General features: G+C 36.2%; 1 protein-coding gene across 11 annotated transcripts in view; it reads right to left on the bottom strand.

Annotated features, from left to right (window-relative positions):
* Positions 1-337: 337 nt before the first annotated feature.
* LOC5578458 (RING finger protein 44) overlaps positions 338-25004 on the bottom strand; it is an 80335-nt gene continuing 55668 nt past the window's right edge. For 6 of the 11 annotated variants that reach the window (XM_021854258.1, XM_021854256.1, XM_021854261.1 and 3 more), the window contains 8 exons: positions 12594-12846; positions 11831-12535; positions 11602-11772; positions 5885-6028; positions 5566-5819; positions 5319-5503; positions 4686-4798; positions 338-3234 (listed from right to left, as the gene is read on the bottom strand). In XM_021854258.1, the coding sequence (XP_021709950.1) occupies positions 3166-3234; positions 4686-4798; positions 5319-5503; positions 5566-5819; positions 5885-6028; positions 11602-11772; positions 11831-12535; positions 12594-12846 (1894 nt within the window). In that variant the 3' untranslated portion in view covers positions 338-3165. Of the gene's footprint in view, positions 3235-4685; positions 4799-5318; positions 5504-5565; positions 5820-5884; positions 6029-11601; positions 11773-11830; positions 12536-12593; positions 13559-25004 lie in introns of those variants that run through there. The other 5 variants (XM_021854265.1, XM_021854266.1, XM_001656930.2 and 2 more) reach the window with 4 other exon arrangements.

The following is a 25004-nucleotide window of genomic DNA, read 5'->3' as shown; positions in this document are numbered from 1 at the left end:
AAAAAGTTCATCACATGTGGAGGCGATGTTGGGATTGCTGCGTTGTTATTTATACTCATGATCATACGGCTACCACGAACCTCTAACGGCGATTATAAGAGTGTTTACTTCGATGGAATCAGCGTTTGAGTTTGGTGAGCCCTCATATAAGTTCCGCAATAGAATAAGAAGAATGTAATGTACTGTTTTTAATGTAGTTTTGTGCTGTAGAATGTCTTTGTTAATTAGTTTTTTTTATCAATTAACCACATTCATGTAGACTGTTGCTGTCAGATGAATTAAATCAATAAAACAATGATAAAACAATGATCATGTGCATGGTAACCATGGTTCTCTGTCCTCTGAGGTAGCCCAATCGAAACAAAGATGATTCGCTCCTCCATTCAACGAAGCTTTATGAGGGTATTTTGGAGGCTATTATAAAATTATTGTCAACTTGCTTAATCGTGTTGATAGACATAACTGCCAATAGATAACTTAAACATATTCTACCACTTTTACAAAATACTGCACACCGAGCAACACAAAACTAAGGAATGATTTATTTCAATTACATATAATAGTTGTACTTATTGCTTAACTTAAAGTTATGTTCTGATATCCCATCGTTGTTAAGGACAGTAAATAACGAAACACGAAAGAGGGTTATAACCTTCATTTTGTCTACAGTAAATTGGCAAACAAAGCTTGGCGGATTGTAAAATAACAAAAGGAAAAGCCTATCAAAGTTACCCAGAAGGTTTGAACGAAAGCAAAAATTTTACTTACTGATATGTAATGCGGACGATTTGGAACAATGCTACACTCTCTCAAAGTTTCGAGACCGATTCACTTCTGCACGAATTCACTGCGCGCTCTGCACCTATTGACATATTTGCGCTCAATTGATGACGCTCTGAATTGAATACTGCACTTTTAATGAAACCAAATCGTTTCTCTATGTTATGCATTTTTATTCAATCTGATGCTATTTCTATAGTTTGTGTTATGTTAGTTTCCAACAAGCAGTTTTGGACAATAGAAATCTATATTCCTGTATTATTTCAGAGAAATACCACTTATAAGAAATCTAGGCAAATTAACCTCACATTTATATATGTATTTTGTCTACGGCTTAGTACTGTACCATCTTAGAAAATATTTGTAATTTTTGTCTTATTTTGATTCGTTTGTTGTTTTGCTTCATATGTCCAAGCTGGTAAGTGTTTGAATTGTAACTATCAAAGTACAAAATGGCACACAGTACTCTATATTTAGTGTTTTCATCTGATATTGCTATTGAGACAATTCTGGTGGATACGCTTTCGAAGTTTGACACAGTGTTGAAATAAACGAAACAATCATTGACAACCGAGAACAGAAAGTAGACTGATGGGAAGACAATTATTTCTGGATCAAAATTCGAAATCGTTTCTGGTGTTAGTTTTTGAATCTAAGTTATTTCGACTATTTTCCTAGCGCCCACTTTTATCGACTATTTTTCTTGCACTCCTTACAATCAATAGAGTGTCCAGTATTATGCAAAGAGGAAAGCTATTGAAGCCGTAGAAGTTTACGGTAACATTTTATACGATAGACTCAGTCATTGGATTGGTTTGATGAGATGAGACGAGTGTTTGGTATTAGAAACGCTACGAGAGATTGTATTGGACCGATAAGTATAGTTCAAAACTACGACTACTATTCGTTTTTTTCTCATCTGCTTCCAAACATCACAAAATTTGATTATACATGTATAATTCATATTCAGCAATTTTATCACAATAGGGAAATAGCACACCTCAAATACGTACATATTGGTCAAGAATCTTCAGTTTGAAGCTTAAAACATTTCAAACTACTTATTAGTTACTGAATGCAGGTAAGCGAGTGTAAAGATCAGATTGAAACTTGATTGGTGCACTCGGAAATTATGAACATTGCTAAATGATGGAAGAACAATCTAGTATGTATTTTGTGAAACTCTAATTAAAATCCATATTGTAGGTCGAAAGATAAAACAATTCAACGGAAAAACCTCCTTAAGATCATGCAATTATTTAATTTTGTTCATTTTTTTTTAACCTTCCACTTTTATCTTAAAGAACGATCATCTACTCGGAATTACCAATTCTTTCATAAATTAATCATAAATAATTTTTCATTGCCAACTTAGTTTAAACGATTATTTCTACACAAAGGGTTGATATATAAATCATCTGTGCTGATTTTAAAAAAAAGTTTGGCAATTCTACTGTCAATCGTTGGTTGTGATACGCTCAAAACCATATCGTTGAAAAAAGTAACTAATGCTTCAATCACACTGATATTTCTCACTTTTTTCGCTGGGCTATACACCGATGGATTACAGAAGTAAAGCTAAACAGTATGCGTTGTATCATTTCTCACACCATATGGTTTGGTTTACGATTAGTTGTAGTAGTTGATTTTCTGTAGCATATTCCAAAAATATAAGAAAAGTTTTAGAATTTATCTATTTAGTAGGAAGGAAAGATGAACAAACGATTACTTTTGTTAGAACCTTTTCCACACTAGTTCCCTGCTCTAAAAATTCGGTTCACTGGATACAAAAATTACTTTATTGCTACTTGAGAATGTTTTCGAGGCTGGTGCATCTTGCTAGACGATGGCGTTTCAACGTTTATTCAAATATTGTTCAAGTTTTTGATGGTTCCATAAAATAGAATCTATTTATGCCCATTTTTAAACTTACCAGTTAAACTCTAATACATACTCTGTCGAAAACCATAAATACGAGTGCATAAACGCTTCCCACAGTAGACCATTAACATGTAGTTTGTTGAGTTAGGTGCATTTTTGTCGGTAGATTTTTTAAACGATCCGATTAACTCGTGTGATAGCCAAAAAACTACGCAAAACGAAGAATACGTATACGTAATATTGTTATATCTTGCTCCACAATGCAACCCTATCATTGTTGTCCTGTTCGAATGATAGATAAGCCGCAGTTGTTGGTATCCTACGCTTCTTCTCACTACCGATAGATTTAGTATTCAAGTCACAGTACGTAAGCGACGGCATCATCCTATTGCAGAAAAATTGTTAAAAGGGTGTTACATCGTTTCTAACACGGAGGGTAAAGCTTCGATTATTACTATCGGCATTGGCGATTCTTGCAAAGTTTGGCGCCACCGCTGAAACTGCCTATTGTTCTTCGCTACTCTCAAAATATTCCGAGGCGTTCCCACGACAGATAGGGCAGGTACGGTTCGACTGTAAATATTGAAAATAAAAAAGATTTAGAGGAAATTGAAGAGTTATTGATTATCGTTCATACCCATCCAAGATATCCCCATCCTACAAATCTTGGCAAAATAAATTACCTACGCATGGGCCGTTTTTCTCTACAAGTTGATTATATTTGAAGGCTTGGATCTCAGCTTCTATTCTAATGCTCCGATTGACATCAATTTTTTTTTACCACGCCTTAATTATTTCAAATTTGAAACTTGCTCAAATTAAAATTCACAGCCTTGTATAAACAAACTTTTGCACTCCTCCTCTTATGGCAAAATTTTGAGTAATCCATAATATTAATATTACCACATTTGGAGCAATAAAGTTAACTAACAAATCATAAAATATTTATTTTTCATTCATTATTTTTTGGTAAAACAAATTAATTTGTAGAACAAAGTTTTTCAGAAAAAAATGATCGTTTTCAAAATAGTTTAAAAAATTGCGGTACGTTCTTTAGTAAAATGAGAATTTGCAATAACAGAAAAGTTTGCATTTGTATTTTTGTCTATATTGTAACAAATTTCTAATTTGTAAAATTCAAGTTAGTCCTGCGCTGTGGTAAAAATTTGATGTTATTCGGATTACTAGAAGCCGAGACCCACACGTCCAAACTTGTTTATTTTTTATAAAAAAAAAGGCCAATGTGTACTTTATTCTGTCCAGTACTTTAATGCCGTGAATCGCAAGTCAGTCGCATCTGTAACAAGTAGGCATTTAGAAAATTGGTTGTGATGTTTCCAAACTTGTTTTCCATACGAATGTTCAAAAAAAAAACCAGAGGATTGGAACCTGTTCAAATCTTACTGAAACTTTCACAATTTGCTTTTCACTTCGATATCTATCCGAGAAAAATATAAAAATGATCAAAACACGGTTCATTTTTGTGTTACACGGCGCAGAAATCTGATATGCGATTACTTTTCATTATGGAACAATTTGATTTGCTGTTTTTTCCCTATTTTTTCAGAGCAAATCTTATTATCTCATTACTGCAGCTGAAAGAACATTGGAAGATATGTTGAAAACTGGACTCAACTCATTTTTGACGAAAATGCAGATGGGATTGACTTGCGATTCACGGCAGTTTAGGTGACTGAACTAAGTTGACTGATACGATGTTAAGTTGATTTACAGTCAGTTCTCCATAACTCGGTATTGAAGGGACAATCGAGTTAGGGAGGTATCGAGTTACAGAACACGAATCCAGTGCAAGAGCGTTCCAAGGGACCATCGAGGTAGCCATGAATTCAACTTTTACTATGGTTCTCTAACTCAATATCGAGATACGAAATATCGAGTAAGGGAGAGTTGACTGTATCTAAACATTGTATGAGCTAGTTGTAATTTCCGTTTTTGCATTGTTTGTCATCTATCTACAATGGAAGTTTATTTGAATAGCATTACTGACAGTTTTTTTTACTTACCCTCAGCCACTTATCTACGCATTTTGCGTGGAATTCATGCGAGCACGGTAGTACTCGCAAGATTTGACGTGCTTCAAAATCGCACATGCACACCACACAAGACGTTTGATCCCCTGTATCACAAAACAATATCATTTGAATTGATCAAATAAATAAGTTAATTGCTGGTTTCACTCCAAATTAGACCGCTACAAAAATGTGCAACTCCACCAAAGTGTGATTGCGGTGCAATATTGAATTGAAGTAGATGAAAAAACCGAATTTAGTACTATACCATTTATTTCCACTAGAGTTCGTATCCTTTGACAGATACGTGTATTTCGACCTCAACTGTAAGGGCGTCTTCAGTGTCGTGTACTAGACTCGTCAAGATACGCGTATCTGTCAAAGGATACAAACTCTAGTGGAATTAAATGGTATAGTACTAAATTCGGGTATTTCATCTACTTATAGGTATTCTACTAAACAGCTCGAAGATTTATTATTAAATTGATGTATATTGGCGTTTTATTAATAGTGATTCGCTTAGGTGGTTGAGAAAGTTAATCAGTTATCACATTTCTTCTGAATTGTTCTGAACATGTGTGATGGTCCAATTTGGAGTAGAATGAGCAATATCAGCTGAACAAATACCTGTATGAGTTTCCGCGTTGAATTTATAGCTGGGAAGTTGATCGATTTCCGGTCGAGCTAGACCACGCGGTTTCGCTTCACCTAGACGTTCGGCCAAACTGAGCAACGCTTCGTAGTTCTCCGTCTCGTTGGAGTCAGGTGAGTTCATATCTGGTTGTCCGTACGTCGACAGCGGGAACATGGCTCTGAGATAAAAACAAAATGTGTAGTTTACGAAAGTTTGTATAAAGGACAAAAGTTAACTTACAGGAAATTCAGCAAAATTCCTGAATAAGCGGACGGTGTAGCTGAGAGGGAAACCTGTGTGGGCTGCGGGGCAAGTGTCTGATGCTGTAGGCTTGGGTGACGATGCGCCGGATGGGCGTGAGGATGGGGCGGTGGAGGTGGAGCTGGCCAGTGGAATCGGGTAAAGTTCCGGCGGGGAGCAGTGATGGCCCGGCGGGCAGTTCTGTGCAGCAGCTCAAATTGACCGGTACGTCCCTGGAGAATATTCAACACGGTCGATATTTGGAAAATAATATGAAACATCTGAAACGCCCGAATCCATTGCTATCTAGTATACTTACTTCGGTCGAAATGTAGATCGGCGTCGGTGGTGAGATCTGGGCCATTTGAGGCGAGGAATGAATGTGTGCGGCGGTAAGTGGGGAAACATGTAGTGGTGAAGCACCGGTATGGTCCAACCCATCGAGAGATAACCCCTCGGGTCGCTGTTCAGGGCAAAGGTAATATTTATTAATTCATGAAACATCTTCTTCTACGTTTTTTCAAACCCCTTTATACAGTATTTCTAATAACGGGAATTAAAAGTAGATATGAGTATTTTGTACCTTTTCAACTGAAAGGTACAATTGGAGAAAGGAAGGTGGACCATGGGGCAGGACACTAGATCCAGTATTAAAATATTACTATTTATTAATGATATCAATATTGATATTGAGAATATTATCAAGTATACATGGAGTTTTGCTGTTTGCCTATTGCCGGAGTTGCCAAGGCAAATTGATTATTAATATAAAAAAAAAAACAAGTTGTGTTTATTGCCAGTTCGTCTCAGATCCATATGATCATGATATCATGATGAGTGAATGGATTAGAATTACCTTTTAGCCAAAATAAAAGAAAAGAAAAGATGTTCCTGAAGCATAATATATGTTGAAGTAATATCAGAATCTATACCTGACACGTCTCTGCAGACCACGATATTCCCCATACTACCACTAATAAATTCAGTGATTAGAACATCCTCACCTTCATTCTCTATATCGAGCAAAATATATGAGAAATGCAACATAGACCACACTGTTTGTCTGGCTAGAAAGAGACTGGCACACTCGGTGAAGCTTCATTGTCATCAATGCCCCACATCTTTCTACGATTTCTGGGCTATTCCGCAACTTGATTCCGATGCAATTTGTCTCCTGCATACCGTCAGATCCGCAAGACATACAATCCACGATGCCCTGCCGCTTGTTTATAAACCCCCTACATTTACTTAAATTCAACATACTTCTGACAGGTGTCTTTAGGAAAATCGTGGCTATCTCGATGATATCATAAAAATAATATATATTAATCCGTATTAACGGATATTAATACCAATATTAATGAGTGTCTTACCCCATGAGGTGGACCCACAAAATAATTCCTAACGTTCCAAAGTTTTATCACCGCATGACATTATCATAATTAGCATTCATTGGCTTTTCTCGGTGAACATTCCTTGCTCCCTTTTACTTTGAGTCAATAAATGCTAATTATGATAATTCCTAACGTGTCGGTGTGGACGACCAGAAAACATGGAGAAGTTAACTTATTCCTGACCCTGTTTCTGCCAAGCCATGGATGCTTCCGGAAATATTTGCACAGATTAGGACACGCAGAGTCTCCACATTGTCCAGCATGCTATATTCGACTGCCTTCAATTCAAGGATACACAAAGCGAGATGATGTGACAAACTGTAAGCGTCCTAAATTCGAACAACATCGTGTAGAATATGAGCCAGCATAAAAGCACTTGGAATGCGGTGAACCGGAGTATAACACAGATTTTGTCGTTACTGCAAAGGAGATGGTGTGAAGACCAGAGAGCTCCGGGTCACGATCGTTGTAGGCTAGGTCCTCCGTCGGAGACTAGACCGAGTAGAGCGGGCGTAGCGTACTATCGGTAATAAGTCGTCGAGGCGCCTACAAACTGGAAGTCACCCTCCAACCAGAATTGCAGAACCGACCTTGGCACTTGGCCGTCCATCGTCGAGTAAGAGTAGGCTGAGTCCACCGCCAGGGTCTAGCTGAGTAATTCACGAAAAAGCACCGGCAGATGATCGTCGGGGCGCCTGTGAACCGGATGTTTCCCTCTGCCGGAATCGCAGGACCGACCTCGACATCTGCCCGGCCAGCTTCGGAATAGGCTCCAGTTCACCGTCGGGAGCCTGTGAACCGGAAGCTTCCTACCACCGGAATCGCAGGATCGACTTCGGCATCTGCCCGGATAGCATCGGTACGGGAGATCTTCCGCCGCCGTAGAAATCTCGTATCACCTGCTTGAGTCGTCGGAGCGCCAGTGAACCGGAAGCCATCCTCCAACCGGAATCGCTGGACGACTTCGGCTCTCCACCGGACAGTATCGAAACATGAAGAAGCGCGTAGCCGAAGTAAGCTAGCTCCACCGTCGGGGACTAGGCCGAGTAGCATCGATCGTCACAAACCAGTTTTGAGTCCAGCCATATCTAGGAAGACAAAATGTCTGCGCCTAAACCTTTAGTTTAAGATATATGGTGTTTTCGGAAAAGTTTCTCAATATTTCTTAGACAGTTTTTAGTGATGTGAAATTAGGGTGACCCACATGGTTTACGAGATCAGACTACTTTTTTTGCTGACGCATTTTGGCCTTTGCAATATTCTAGGTATGTACAATGTTTTTGAACAACTAATTTGGAGCAACTGAAGAACACAAATTTCTATCTCTCATGGTTCTCGTGATTTTTTTTAGCAAATAAATCAAAATGAACCTGAAAAATCATTTTTTTCTTGATAACTTTTTATACGATAATTTCTCGCAAAAACTATGTTCCGAGAACTTTTGAAACTTTTTGCTGATGAAACTACTGTTCTATCTGCTATGGTTGCGGAGTTATCAGAGATTTTCTTCGAAACAATGGTTGTTTTCAAATGTCAATATCTCTGAGTAAAGTTTTCCCTAACATTATTTAAAAAAAAGGCAATCTTAGAGATTGGAAAGAATTATTCAAGATTATTTTGAAAAACCACTCCTAGCATAGAAGGCTTGTCACCATATTGGATGATCTTATCGTGACCAACAAATTAGGTTAAGGTGAACGACCCTGTTACCTAGAAAATACATAGCCTTTGTTGTAGATGTATTTATAGGAAGAAGATTTTCTCAGACCGTTCTTGAACACGCTTAAGATCGAAATTTATCGGCACTGCTATGCTTTCTAAATCACTATCACAAAGCCGCACAGGAATAAAGTTGCTCATCATATGCAAATATTTGTATTAGGAAGATTCATTCTAGAATGCACAGTAGATAGAACACTAAGAGTACGCCAAAAAGAATTGTGATTGCGAATGGACTAATAAGTTTGCCATTAACAGCTACCTCTTGCGTGCGTAAATTCAAATATGATCTGATAAATGTTACAGCATTACAATTAAAGCAAAATTGAATCGAAGCTTATTCAAAAGCTTAAATTTTGCTACTCGATCAGAAACTACCCTACGTCACAAAAATGCAGGTGAATGAGCAGCTCGACGTCATAATCAGGTATTCCAACAACAAACGCAATATGAATTAGCAAAAACTTTTAAGGCGAAGTAGGCCGTCATTGAAATTTGTAGAGGGCATCGATGATTGTGGCCAAACCGTCCCACGATTGCGAATTAAAGAAAATCACTAGGTTTTGCACTGACATTGCTGAAAATGTATCAGCATATTTTCTATATGTAAGCTCAAGTAGTGATACTTTTATGAATCAATATTACTTAAGATGACTGAGTTTTATCACTTTGAAATTACAATCTGGAATATCAACAAGGCTCCCAAACCGAATGACGGGCTTCTTCTTCTTCTTTCTGGCATTACGTCCCCACTGGGACGAACCTGCTTCTCAGCTTAGTGTTCTTATGAGCACTTCCACAGTTATTAACTGAGAGCTTACTGTGCCAATGACCATTTTTGCATGCGTATATCGTGTGGCAGGTACGAAGATACTCTATGCCCTGGGAAGTCGAGAAAATTTCCAACCCGAAAAGATCCTCGACCGATGGGATTCGAACCCACGACCCTCAGCTTGGTCTTGCTGAATGGCTGCGCGTTTACCGCTTCGGCTATCTGGGCCCCCAATGACGGGCTACTTAGCCTTAAACACGATTGCTGCTAGCATAGATCGGAAATGAATTGTAAAATTTACGTTTTGTTTTATGATTAACCTGTTGGAAAATATGGTATTTTTTCAATAATATCTATTGTATTTTAATAATATGTTTATTAGGGCGTTCAGAAAGGCAGAGTTAGTTCTCGAAAAATAAATAATATATGTACAAGGTTGAATCACCGCATGAATTAATGGTTATGAAAATTTATTGGCTTTTTTCGGTGAACGCAATACTTATACTCAGAATAAAAGGGAGTAACAAAAGTAATGAAATGAAAAGATGGAAAGAATCGCATGCTAGCGACGGGAGAAATGAATAGAAGTTGAACACTAAAAGTGGGCCTTATGTGTGAACAACACAATCGAAACGACAAATTGTTGCCTTATGTCCTGCTTTTGAACAGCTAGATGTTGTAGCGTTATTCGCTACTAACACTAGACAGGCAAAAATTTGTTAACAATATTGTTCGGCATATATCACGGTTCTATTGTTCGTGGGCGTATTTTCGAAGATGATGAAATGAAAGTCAAGTTACTTATTCGATTTTTCACGCAATCCGCGAAAAAAAGCCAATAAATTTTCATAATCATAAAGTTATGCGGTAAATAAACCATGTAGACATAGAATCCAATTGGCAAAGAAATCTAACTTCAGTTCAATTAGGATCACTTGGGAAAATTAGGGGTATGCTAGACGATGCGTGAAAAATGCAATAAGTAATGTGACATTCGCATAAAACTACAAAAATATGTTAAGGTTCGATATAACTGTAATATACGCCGAACAATATAGTTAACAGTTCTAGGCTACAAGACCAGGACGTTAGAAAACAATTTGTCGTTTCGATTTTGTTGTTCACACATATGCTGCCCATAACTGCATAACAGTCACATTTGACATTTTTGACAAATTGGAGTTAATACCATGGAGAGCCATCAAATGATACATACTTTCGATCAACTTACTAAAATCTGTGATATTGTTCTAAAAAATTCGAAAAAAAAAAACCAAGTTGTTTTGTCACATTGGAAATTATAATCGCATAACAGTCACATTGAGATTATAAATGAGCCTAGTAATGTCATAGCAATCAAATTTCTATCAGAATTATTTTCTGACTATTCACCTAGAATGCAATATGAGTTGTACAAAATATCAGCCTCAAATAAGCACTTTTGAGTTTCTGCTATTTTTTAGAAATTTTAGTTTCCTTCCATACTGCCATTAAATGCACAAAATGGTATCCCATTTACTCAATGCCTACTTTTGTCGAATGTTACAAATATGCAGTTATAGGCAGTATTGGCCTCTTTTAATTATCAAATTAATTAATTAACTTCTATTCAATTCCCTCGTCGCTCGCTTGCGATTTTATCCATCATTTCATTTCATTACTTTCGTTATGCGCCAGCGATCTAAAAAAAAATACGCTTGTAGATCGTCACAGTTACCTACTTTAAATCGTTTTGGTGTCTTCTTCGCGATCACGCCTTGGATAATCAGGAATAGTCGTGCAGAAGACACCAAAACAATTTTAAGTATTTGCGACGTTTACAAGCATTCTAAGATGTTTTGAAGATCGCCGTCGCGATAAATAATCGCGCAATGCACAGTATCGCGTTCACCGAAAAAGCCAATAAATTTTCATAATCAGAAAAATAAATAAAAGGGACGGTATCACAGCATCTCCAAAAAAAAGTCGCCATGCCCGAGTACGATGGATAATCAATAGTCTCTTTCCGCAATACGCACCGAGACCATGACCCCGGCGTACGATCCCTTTTTGTGACCCACGATAATATAACGTACAGGTTATATGTATATTGAAACCCATTTGATTTTTAAAAATGCTGCTAAATGAAATTATTATTGGTGTGAAATTTACCTGTTGCGCTAAGTGAGGATGCTGATAGTGCGCTTGGTGTGGCTGCGGATGTTGATGTGGATGTGGATGCGGATGAGGCACAGCAAGTGCAGCAGGGGACGATGCAAACGCTCCGAAGTGTCCTCCAATATTACAAGTTTGAGCAAAGGGTTGTGAGTAGACTCCATGAACCTTGAATAGCAAAATATGTTAGGATTTGTATAACTACAATTTTAAAGCTTAACATTACCTGGCAAGGTGGAATATGCGGTGCTGCTGGATGACCTGAGCAAATGGAAATGTGTGGTCCAGCAGAGTATGTCCACAGTTGCTCGTGGTGACCTAATGGAAGGCTGACAGGAACTTGGTTGATATCAACCATCAGTGAGGGATGCTGGTGCTGTGGTTGAGGCGGAGACGGTTGTTGGAAAACCTGCGGCATTGGCTCCCATGGACGAGGTTGTTCACGGAATCTTGGTCTACGTAACGGTGGACTACCCTGTTGTAATGGCACCGGGCCGGATTGATGCTGAGGCAGGTGCAAATGGTTGTGTTGATTTTGATGATGTTGGCTCATGTGAGGCGGTTGCTGCAATTGCTGCTGCGGTTGATGGTTATGGTGATTGTTGTGATGATTATTGTTGTTTCTCGGGGACCTTCGATGGTCCCATATGGCCGGCGGAGATTGACTAGGCATTCTGGACACACGACGTCTTTTACGTGAAGGACTATCAGATTTGATTCCGTTGTTCCCGTCTGAGTTGTACGATGGACTTGGTGTTTGGTTATTGTTCGCATGTGAACTACTACCCTGATGATATGGCGGACTGATGCGTTCCCTGTTATTCTCTCGGCTATTTCGCATCGAATCTATCGACAGGACCGATCTGGTATCCAAATGCAAATCTGATCCTCTGGTAGAATTCGACGGCCCTTCGAAATGATTCTGAAAAGTCTACAATGAAAACTCAAATATGTTTCTGAAATATTTCATGTACAGGGAAAATGCGTACCGAATGACGATCCAAGGTTGATGCACTATTAGTATGCCGGTTTCTATCCTGCATACTCATGTTATTTCGCCGGTCATTATGGCTTGGTCCAGCTCTAAGAATTTGTTGAGATCTATTATTAACACTACCATCATCAGTAGCACCGTAAGGCATTAAGATTGGACGATTGGTGATTGGAGGGGAATGTAATTGCATTGGTGGGGATTTTGGTGAGTATGTGAAGGATTCTTTAGGACTACTCCCGGTATTATCACTGCAAAGTGGTAGTAGTAGTGGTAGTGGTAGTAGCAGTAGAAGAAATAAGTAGTAGTACGTGTGTATTTTGAACATTTTATTGCAATTTATTTACCACAACGGACAAAAAGCATGCGGAAGAAAAATCAAAAAACAATCATATATTAATTAGAAAATAAATTACAGTTACAATAAGCTTATGTATAATATTCGTTGCCTACAAAACTGTTATATGAAGAGATTGAAAACGTTCGATCGAATCCGAAAGCTATTTGTGATATAAAACATGAATGGATGACTAGAGCGAAACGGCAAGGTAAAGATCAATCGATTCGCGACTACGCAACCGTACACCGTAAATGCGAGGAGGTTCAAACCAAAGCATGAATGTTAGTTAAGGTGTGCAGACATTCTGAACCCATAAAACGAATTACTGACTACGCTGCATTTAACATAATTTATATCACAAATTGCAATCAACCACATAACTAGGGAAAATGTACACCAGATTTTGTTTACTTATGCAAAGGATCATTCCTTTGAAGCTAAACTAAGGAATATTTTGCCAGTCACAACTATACTAGATGTTTGTATTCAAAAGCTGCTGGTTACCTGCTTGGGAAGAAAAATAATAATAACCTTATAGTTATGGAAAGGTTCACGGTTTTGATAACAATATGAACAACCTGATGAATGCAATTTTCAGATGATATATTTCATTGTGTTTAAACTTATACCGTAATCCGGGGTAACATTGATCATTTTTTTGAATATTTCTTAAACATTTGATTTGAAAATGCATGTGTTGCAAATTTTATATTTTTAAAACAAGTACTGCCACCCACTGCTCGTGTCTATGTACTGTTATTTGTTTTCTAAAAGTTTAAAGCATGTTTAAAAAAATGTTTTAAGTGAGTTTTTGGTTTAGCTGATATGGGGTAACATTGATCACACCATGAAAACATCGTTCAGTAATATTGAAAATATCATTACTTACTAAAATCATGGTCCCTGAAGCCGAATATAAAGGCCAAACTCTTACAAGTCATTTACTTTTTGAGTTATTTTAAAATTAAAAACACCTTGGATTGTGGAATACGCCTAAAGGTAGGCAATTTCCTAAGGAAATTCTTCACACTTTATAATAATTTGTGAATTATGTTTTATTGAACATATTTATGAAAGTTTTGACAACGGAATCGTTTTCGGCGATGTCATTTTTAGTAACAACCGCATTTCTCTTGCTCATATCGTTTTCAGAACTCATGTGAGACATGATTCTTTCATGGTGTCATCCATAATCATGAAAATCATTGTTTACAAAAGTTGAAAAATTTACGCATGAACACAACTAATTTTCTCAAAAACCTTATTGTTTATTAGCTCATGAACAGAAGAAAGAGAATCACCGTTCATGCATAGAAAATATTTTATCAATAAATGTTGATTCGAGCTTTTTACGAAGAGGGTCATTGCGATCAATTTTACCCCGCTGATCAATGTTACCCCGGATTACGGTACTAGTTTATGAGAGACGTTTTGAGTAAAATATACTGATAAAGTGAAATATCATAACGTGCCCGAATAAGCAAGCTAGCTCGTATCCAGTCTTCATATACGAATGGTTTATCGTCGATGTGTCGACTTGCACATTTAATAAATTCAGAATAAGCAATGGAAAAAAAAGTTAAAAAATAAATTCATACTTTAAGTTCTACACATCGTCAAATTCGTCTAAATGTTCATTTTAAACATCTAGATTAGTGATTTGATTATGAAAGTGGGTAAAATCGCCAGACTTTCAGGTCCAGGGTGGCGGGGGTCCGAAAAAAAAACTCGTAAAACTGTCTTTAGGAGGTAGACGGGGGTGAGCAAAGATGCTAAAATGGGAGATATTGAAAATAACGATTCATAACGCTTGGAACAGATGCGTATTTCATTCTCAGAAGAAGCTACAAACTAACGAAGCTGAAGAATTGAGAATTCTACAGCTAAATAATCTATCTCCTTCTGTTTATACTTCTAAGCATGTTCATTTTTAAATCATGATCTTGAAGATTGACAATTTTGCAAACACCATTTTTGAACATGGATTATGGAACATGAACATAGATGTTGTTGTTGTTGTGTTCAACATATAGCTTATGAAAATTTTAAAAATTGAACCGGTAACAGAGAGTATCTAAAAAATAAAATAGATTTAAATCATTTGTAGTCACATATAACATTTGAAATAGAAAATAAATAGACTGAAAGAGCTGAAAACTTGATCGATTAGTCACTCGTTGATGATGACTAAGCGATCATATGTTCAGCTCTGACGCTGTCTGATTCTCTAAACAAATCTTGTAAATTGGAGGTATGGCTTCGATTCGTCTTGAGTTTGAGGTGGAATCATATTGCTCGGTTTCTGTTAGGTTTTCACATACGTCATTCTATGTGAATAAGATTTTAAATTCGAGTGGATCTTCTATTATGTTGTTGTTTTATCAACTTATTTTGCCAGTTATCCTCAGTGTAAATGATCTTGCGGGCAATATTGGTGCTTCCCGAATATAACGAAGGCCGCATGTACAAGAAATTAATATTGACATATTTCACAGGTTGAAAGCCCACTCATTATTTTGAATAACATCGAGGCCTCTTCTTAGACTTCTTCTTATAGTTTTCTGCCTTCCCACCAGGGCAATATATGAAGGACCCTTTTTTTTTTGAAGAACTTTTTTACAACGAGGTAACCAGTGCTGGGAATGGTACACCCAAAATAATTCGGATGGCGGATTTCCCTCCTAGCCTTCTTAGGTGCTAAATCCACCTATTGATGGTAAGATTCGCCTCCTAAGCGTAGACGGGCGAACCCGTCAATTGAAATCGAGCACATTGGACTTGAAAATTCGAGCAATCTAAATGTTTACGCCCGACCCACACAATTGCACAACCAATCCGAAGCCGAATGATGGCATCGGAAACGCACACTTAGGCAAATGGTCACGCGGCAAATGGATGGTGGACATGTCAGAGGAATGGAATGAATATTGCAATATAAAACGCTTTATATATTGCTTTTGTCACTTCTCCCATCGAGCCGTCGATAGGTTCGTGGAGTTAGTACTGGTTTATGAATCGGGAGGTCCTTGGTTCAATTCTGAATAAGCGCGAGTGTTTATTTTATTTTTATTTTTTGGTTCTTCAGGCAAATTTATGAAATCCAACCCGATTTCTTGTGGCGAATTATCATAATAGATTCCGGTCCCTGTATTTAGATAATCATTTCGCTTGAGTGACTATCGAAATAAGGTACCGTGTGACAAATGGGTAAAGGAAATCGTATAGAGAGGGTTCTTAAAAAAAATAAAATGAATAAGATCTACTATATTTTTCAGATTGTTTCCTACTAAATCTATGCTATATTTAAATTTAATGTTTGTGCCAAAGTTCAAGGTAAATATTGAAAATTTTGGAAACTAGTGGGACAAGTGAAAATATTGTCGTTTTAAATGACTGAACTGAAACTAAAAAAATAACAGTCAGATCTGTGATTTCAAATGGCCTCATTTGTTAGTGTATGAATACACAAAAAATCACACATAAATAATGAACATTTTGTTCTTTTTAAAACAATTTTCTTGAGTAAAGTTATTTATTTAGCAACAATGTTACTTTTATTGAAAGTAATAACATCATCGAAAATCAAACACCATTCTATTTTACCGATTTTCTACTACTCATTTTATATAAAGTTAAGTTATCTCTTTTCTAAGTAATGTATATATTGCCTTTATCGAGTGGATTTAACCCGGTCAAAAGTGTTAACATTCTTGTACCTACTGAATAAGTCATTATTTGAACCTAGTATCCAAATTCATGCGTCATCCGTTGAAGCCATTCAGGACATTACGATGTACATGTTTTTTTTTAATTTCTTTATTAGTATCATTCCAAACATTACATTCATTTCTTATATCTAGGTGATCTGTGTTAGACAACACTATCATCCTAATTTGGTAAAACAAATTTAAGATTTTATTGACATTTTGTTAACAACATACTACATCTCCCTGGCTCTTCACCCGAAAGGCTTTGGGGTTTCACATATTTCGACATGTTGAATCCAACAAAAATAGTCCGGTTGAAAACCCCATGTAACACATCGTGACCTTCCCTTGTTAGCTACCCCATATACCCGATTGCCCCAAGGCTCCGCCACAAGAAATTTGCCTTAGACACCAAAATATGAAAAACAAAAAAATAATAACAGCAACTGGATTCGAAACCGCAACCTTCGGATCCATAAACATAAACCTACACCACTCGCCTATCACAAATTCTCATGTGTGCAGTTCTCTACATCACACAACATGGAACCATCTTGTCACGGAGGACAACCTGCAAGAGGAGCAAAATACAACACCCGTTGGACAGCCAAGTGCGAGAAGGGGTGAGATGATATGTTCTATAAATATATTTAAAGTACCAACGCGGTGCTGCGGGAATTTCTTACTTATACCAGAGTCAAAATCTATATGTTTGTATATCTTTATTATCGGCAATGACTTATACATTTGCAGTGGAAATAGAATTTCATGCCGTGCGTGTTGGATTGGGTAATATATTAGGGGGAAACAAATAAACACACTTGACTATAACAGTCGGGCGTTTTATAAGCAGAATTTTATCGTTGACGTTTGCTGATTGATTTACTTTTCATTTCTTTACATTTTGGTTTCCTATTAGTCGCATGGTTGGGGACGGTATGAGACTCCTCGAAGTAGGAGACCCAGGGTTTGTGGGATTCGATTCATTTGACGATGTAATATTGTAATCAAACATCTAAGTGTGCATACAGCAAACTGGATTACCGTAATTCTTTTAACAATTACATATCAAAATAGAGGCCGTTGATAAACTATGTTATCATTTAGCGGGGAGGGGGTATCTAGCCAAAGACCACGGTCCACCCATTTGTGTTTCAAAGAAAATTCCACCATCAACTAAACCTGAAAGGTTTCATTAGCAGTCGGATGGTTCAAATTAAAAAAAAAATTTAAAATTCAATATTTCATATCTTCTTTACCAACAACGATTAGAAGACGATTAAGATTTCTATGGAAATTACTATGACAAAATTTGAAAAAAAAAATGTTCCCCACATGTTAGTACTGTAATGTTAATACAAAATTATCTCTAAGTGAAAACTAATTCCTCAAACAATAATAAGGAACACTGCAGTAGAAACAAATCTTTTTGAGCTAATTTTGTTAGGGATTTTTGCAGAAGTTTGTCACACTATAATCTCACATTTCGCTTAGTAATAGCAAACCAATTCATAAATATCTCTTCTCCCATTTTTCAAATTTCTGTTTCATTCATAAACAAATGAAACACATGATCATTGGGCGAGCGGGGGGTTATTCGTCAAAACCACACAAAAGCACGAGGGGGGAGGAGGTGACTGAAAAGTCAGGAAAAATGTTCACGTGGTTTATGGACGACCCCTAAGAAAGATATGGGGATTGGAATTTCAAACTTTTTTTTAAATTTAAAACCGCTCTTATTAGCAGTCATTTACATTTACCGTTATATTTTTTTTTTGTAAAGAAGATGCAATAGTACCTAACTGGAATTTACAGAAATTACAATAAGGTTTAATTATCGCACTCAACATTTAACACCAAAGCCAGATTTTCCATATTTTTGGAATTGATATACATAAATAATAATTCTCAAAAAAACTTATGTGCACAACATAATCGCAAAATAATGGTGAACGCGTCACGAAATGATTTCTTCAACCCTTAAGTGGATTTTTTGGTGTTGGTGTTCGTTCAGAGGTTTGCCAAGCCGCATAACTATATAAAACTCGTGAAGATCTTTTCCGAACAATATTTTTTCTACATCCCAGAAAATTTACTTATAATAATAATGCTCAACATATTGTCGATTTAAAGTCATGCTTTAGAGCATTCATGATGTCAAAACTATGTATCATTGCTTGACAGTTATCGAATGAGTGCAATAAAACTTATTTTAATCTGCATTTTATTATGCATATAAAAATAAACACACATTGTTTGAAAATGTATTGGAAAATATGAAGTTGGTGCAGTCCCATATTGAAAAATAAAGGCATACCAGTCTCCATATGAACTTTTAATTTAAATTTCAGCTGCAAACGTGAATTGTGTTCAAGTTTATTATTTTTTGCTGATCATTAGAAGCAAAATTAGTAAGCTATGCGGTTGTGTTAAATATGTCAGGAAGAAATGTAAGGGGTCATCCATAAATGACGTAGCTATTTAGGGGGGAGGGGGATCTTTACGGGGCCCATATAGCCGTAGTGGTAAACGCGGAGCTATTCAGCATGATCAAGCTGAGGGTCGTGGGTTCGAATCCCACCGGTCGAGGATCTTTTCGGGTTGGAAATTTTCTCGACTTCCCAGAGCATAGAGTATCTTCGTTCCTGCCACACGATATACGCAAGCAAAAATGGTCATTGGTACAGTAAGCTTTCAGTGTGGAAGTGTTCATAAGAACACTGAGATGCAGGCTCTGTCCTCTGTTTTGTTTGACTTATAAACTTGGTTTATAAAATGATGATTCAGCTTCAAAACATTCATCAAGATTGAAAAAAAAATGTGAAATTTTAGATTTTCTTGATAAATGCAATCAAACAGATTTTTCAAAGCTTTAAATGGTTATGTAAATATTAAATTATATTCGTGTCTTAATTGATAAATTTATAAATAAACAAAATCAAAGTTTAATAAATAAATTAAAAATCAATGCTTTAACTACTTGGAGTACATTGTTTTCTCATTTGTTAACAAGTCAGAAAGTCAGCCGTTTTCAAGACAATAAAATATGCTCTTTTCGGCAAATATTACATGAAACAAGATATTTATACCGTGTATTATGCATTCAATGTTGCAGGAGATCTCACTCAATCAACTCATCGATTTGTTTTGATGTATCAATGCTCTTGATGGAATAGCCTGAATATTAATGAGGACAACAGATTCGATTGATATCGAAATTGCCCTATCATTCAATTTTATTGATAACTTGGTAATTTGATATTTTTTTATTATTTAACTGTTTCATTATAGGTTGTGTAGGTTTATTTTATTATGAAGAAAGATAATGAAGTTCAGCTGAAATATTAATAGAGATAAATAATTTGTATAATAATCGCTAAAATTTTCTAAACATTCCAAATATATCAAGTGTAATCTTTTCTATATCTGGCCACTGATTGCCAAATGGATTTGAATTTGGACAATAATTCATTTCGAATTAATATATTGTATTGTTCATTTTCATTGAAATCTATTTCCTAACAAAGAATAATTAAAAAAAAAACAATCCTTTAATAACGAAATTTTTGTTCTAACTAAAAATAAACTAAAAATATATTGTACCCTAACTCAACAATAACGAGCTTCATCAATCCAATCAATTTTTTTCACATTTTCTATAGTAAACTTGTTTGGCTTGGTGACAACAGCAAAAGTTATACAATTTAGCCTATATGAAACTAGATACCAAAATTATGTAACAGGAACTGTGTTTATTTGAAACTGTTTTCCAAATTACTTTCGAGGGGGCCTTCCTTAGCCGAGTGATTAGAGTCCGCGGCTTTAAAGCAAAGCCATGCTGAAGGTGCCTGGGTTCGATTCCCGGTCGGTCCAGGATCATTTCGGGTTGGAAATTTTCTCGACTTCCCTGGGCATAGAGTATCATCGTACCTGCCACACGATATACGAATGCGAAAATGGCAACTTTGGCATAGAAAGCTCTCAGTTAATAACTGTGGGAGTGCTCATAAGAACACTAAGCTGAGAAGCAGGCTCTGTCCCAGTGAGGACGTTAATGCCAAGAAAAAGAAGAAGAAGAATAAGAAGAAGAAGAAGGGGGGGGTGCTTGATATGCTACGTATTTTCCAAGCATTTGTGACGAAACGTTACGAGAGGGAAGGGGGGTGTAAAAAATCAGTGAAAAATGCTACGTTATTTATGGACGGCCCCTAATAGAAAATTATAAACATTTGTATGAAAGAAAAACTTCAAAGTTTGAGCGCTATTTTCTCAGTGCCTACTTTTTTCAATATGGGCCTTTATGGACAGCATAAGTTGTTCTTAGAAAAACTTTCTTATCGAAAATGTCTCTGAAATTTTGTCCTGAATAACTAATTCTTATCACAATTCATAGATAGTCAAAATTAAAAATGATAAAAAAAAGATTATTGCGTTATATAAAAATGAAATTTTGTTTTCATATTTTTCATGATAAAAAAAATCAGTATATATGTTCTCTTGACTTCTCCAAACGGTTTACTACAATCTCCCCACTGAACGTTCTGTTCTAAAATCAACATATCGGTGCAATAATTCTTAAAATAAATTGCTTGCAAAAACTAATAGCCAATTTGCAGAAGTTGTTCTTGAGTCAAAATGATCGATTCATCTATAGAAAACTCTTTTACTATTATACTAAAACCATGGTTAAAATTTAATCCCATATATGGGGCACGGTTTCTTATAATCGGCTCATTCTGGGTAGCATTCATCAGCATTGGATCGATATTTTTTTATCAATGTGAAAGTAGAACCGTGATCTTGTTTTCTTTGAATAGCACCAGCAAAAGATTCCACAGAGTTTTCATGTTTTAAAGACTATTCATTTTATAAAGAGGACACCTTGTTTATGCTATATCTTTTTTATCATGTATATAAAATCCCAGAGTTTTCTGTCTGTCAGTAACGCTTTGAAAGGTTTCATTGAGCAGCATACAACAGCAATTTAAGAGCACAACAACAGTCAAATTAAGAGCACTGCAAAAGTCCATTTGAATGTAACAACATTACAATAGGGTCCTAAAGCCCTGTCCCAATTTTAGTGCCAAACGCTTACGTTCAGGCCAAAAACACATGTTTACTCAATTTTTTAATGTTTTTCATTTGTTTAAGTACAAAAAACATTTTTTCATGTTTTTATAGATTTTGTCACACTTCTTGATTTGAACTCAAATTTCGGGTGTATTTTGTTTTCCGTGTCCCTTCCGAAATGTCAGATAGCAACAACCCCAGTGTTAAAACTAAAACCCCTGTGATATTTTTGTCGACTAAGCGAACGTCAAACATGATCTCAAGTGTCAAGGTTCATTTATGGATCCAATTTTGAAATTAAAGTTTAAATATGATATATCCGTTATTTGAGCGAGAAAAATTGCTAAAGTAGTTGCAGTTATATGATCTTTGGTGTTATTAAATGAAAACAAGATTTAATTAACCATTTTAGGACCCTATTGCAAATTGTGGAGCACTATAACAGCTATTGCACAGGGTGTTCTAGAGTTTTCCGGAGCTTTGTCCTTCCTAATTCGTATAAAAGTCACGATCTTTTTATCATTGTAGTTTTCCGGTTTTATGAACTTGGACGGTAATCAAAATGTAAACAAACCAACTTTATGCTGTTCGACCGCACTTAAATTCCGATGCAAGTTGAAAATGTGATTCATTACGGGTTTCGTCATTTCAATATAAGGTTCAAAAACAAATAAGATATTTGCAAAGGAAAGATAAACATGATTGTGGGCCGAATATTCTAGTTTTTTTTTTTATTTACACAACCTTTTTGAGTCGATGTTCCATGGTTCGATATCGACTTATGAAGGCAAAATAAAAATATTTTTTTATGGTAACTATAATGGTCCCCTAAAAGAGCTTTCCAAAGCATTCCTGTTCGATGACTCGATATATTCATTAGTCGATAGTCCCCTAATTACAATTCGATTCGTTGTATATCGTTGACGATCGCCATCGCAGCACAAAGATCTATACAGAAATTGTAGCACTGGTTAATCGGGATTCAATAGAATATTCTAGAATTTTCAGTCAGATTCTTCTCTCTAATTTATAGAAGCTTCTGGAATTTTTGAAATATTTCACAACAGCATTTAAGGCTGTAATTATTTCAGATCAGAATAACGGCACTATAACAATGGAGTATGGTTAGAGCATAAATTTGGGCGATTTTGCGTTCATAAATATCATGCGTGTCTCAGCTTATTATTCATACACCAATGGCATATTAATCAACAGAGAAATTTCTCTGTCCATGTTATCATTTTGCAATTGAACATAAACATTATTAATCTTTGAAAGAGGTTTTTGCTTGAAAATTCTTATGGAACGTGACTAGCCACGCTGGGTTAGCTAGTTTATCAATGAAATCATAATCGGTTTTCTGTGCATCGTAATATATTATTTTCCTCTTATATGGAAATATAAGATCTTACAAAGAAGAACAAAGAAGTTTCGACAAAAACTTCCTAGAAAAGATGTTCTTCAAACTTAAACAATATTTTTCACATACCAAAAATCCGAATTTTTATGAATGAATTGTGTTTTGGTATACTCAACTATTATACTTGGCTCCAGACCTACCAATCTTTGACCATTCTAAACATTGTTCCTTATTCGTGTGAATTATAATTATTTTGATGGCTTTTTTGTTATAACACCATCGTGCAATAATATAATAGTCTAACGATACTGTATACAGAAAACCGATTACGATTCTATTGATATATTATAAAGATATAGCATGCACAAGGTGTCCACTTTATAAAATGAACAGTCATTAAGTAAGTTCTACAATAGAGAATGTGGCTACTCTGGTAGGTGATAAATTATTATGAATATACATTAAACTTGTTCAACATACGATGATTAACGCTTTAAAGGAGACTTGACTGTATATCTTTATTTTGCTGGGGATAACACATGTTCACATGTTTATCAACAGCATGAGCAATCATGCATATGAAACGTAAAACCACATCGACTTTGGTTACTCTTCACTTTAGAGTAGTAAGTTTGGAGTAGTAGATACACAGTGTACTAGTCGATCCGATGATTATGGTTCGAATCTGGTTTGCACCCTCTCGGTTTTTTGCGTATCTCCATACTTCCAATACATGCACTTAAAAGAGGCATATGTGTGGAAGTTTTATTTTTTAATACATGTGTTGGTGATGCACGCACATGAAAAGAAAATACATATGCGACATCAACCAGGATCGATCCATGGTCATGAGCGTGAAAACCAAATACTATACCACAGCACTAAACCCGCTTGTTGGTATGCGTGGTGCAAAAAGCATATCAAGTTGTACTTCCCCATTTGTACCGTAAAAACTGCTCGACTCAATGACCGGATTATCTGCCTATCAATAGACGCTCAAAAACGTCATGTCGCTCAGAAGAACACTTTTCCGCCATCAATAGACGCAGAAAACGCCTATAATGACGGTTTCAACTTTTGGGTGTAATAGTAGTAGGCTTGAATTTCAAGAAAGTCACGTGGCACTTGAACTACAGTAGTTCAAAAACGTGAATCGCATCAAGCAGCCTATGTTGGGTGCATGAAATTAAAATCCAAATCATTATTACGCGTTGCAAGAAAAAAAAATGATTCCTGGAAAATTCACCTACATCGAGCAGGGAACTTTCCAGGCAAAAAATCAAAGACAGCTATGCTCGTTACTAGGTTGTTAATTGTTTGTTTTGATTTATGACATTGAGAAATCTTGAGGATGATCGTTACGACTGTGTATTGCATGCTATGGGAACTGAAACATTACTATATCTCGCATAAAAATGGCATGTTGACCCTCGTACAGCTGCTGTGAAGCGCACATATTCTGTTTGGTAAGGTCTGGAAAGGTTTGGAATAGGGTAAGAGATCCATTAGCTATGGGTGTTGCTATAGTTGCGATAGTGCCATTTACACTGATTTAATTGATTTAGCTGCAGATCCGACACCGCTAATCGACGTATTGGCTTATTGATACAAGAAATAGCTGAAAACATTGTGCAAATTGCTTCAAAATTGATGAAATATCAGCAAAACTGGTTAAACTTTTCTCACTTGTACCAATAGTTGCTGTAAAGTGTTCTTAATAATGGAGGATCCCATAAGAAAACAAAGGATACCACAACTATAGGAAAACAAATTAAAAATTTACCTCAACTAAAGGAACAGTGTACCAATAGTGGAAGTATTATTTTTCACTGACATCCCGATGGTTACTGCGATGAAGTCAATTTTATCATTAAGCGAAAGGTCGTTATTTCCCGTTACAACAAAAATATGCAGATTCATTGCGCTACTTGA

This window comes from Aedes aegypti, chromosome 3, assembly GCF_002204515.2.
Source record: "Aedes aegypti strain LVP_AGWG chromosome 3, AaegL5.0 Primary Assembly, whole genome shotgun sequence".
Classification (NCBI taxonomy): domain Eukaryota; kingdom Metazoa; phylum Arthropoda; class Insecta; order Diptera; family Culicidae; genus Aedes; species Aedes aegypti.
The sequence above is the reverse complement of the archived record's forward strand: the minus strand, read 5'-3'. Positions and strand labels throughout refer to the sequence as shown.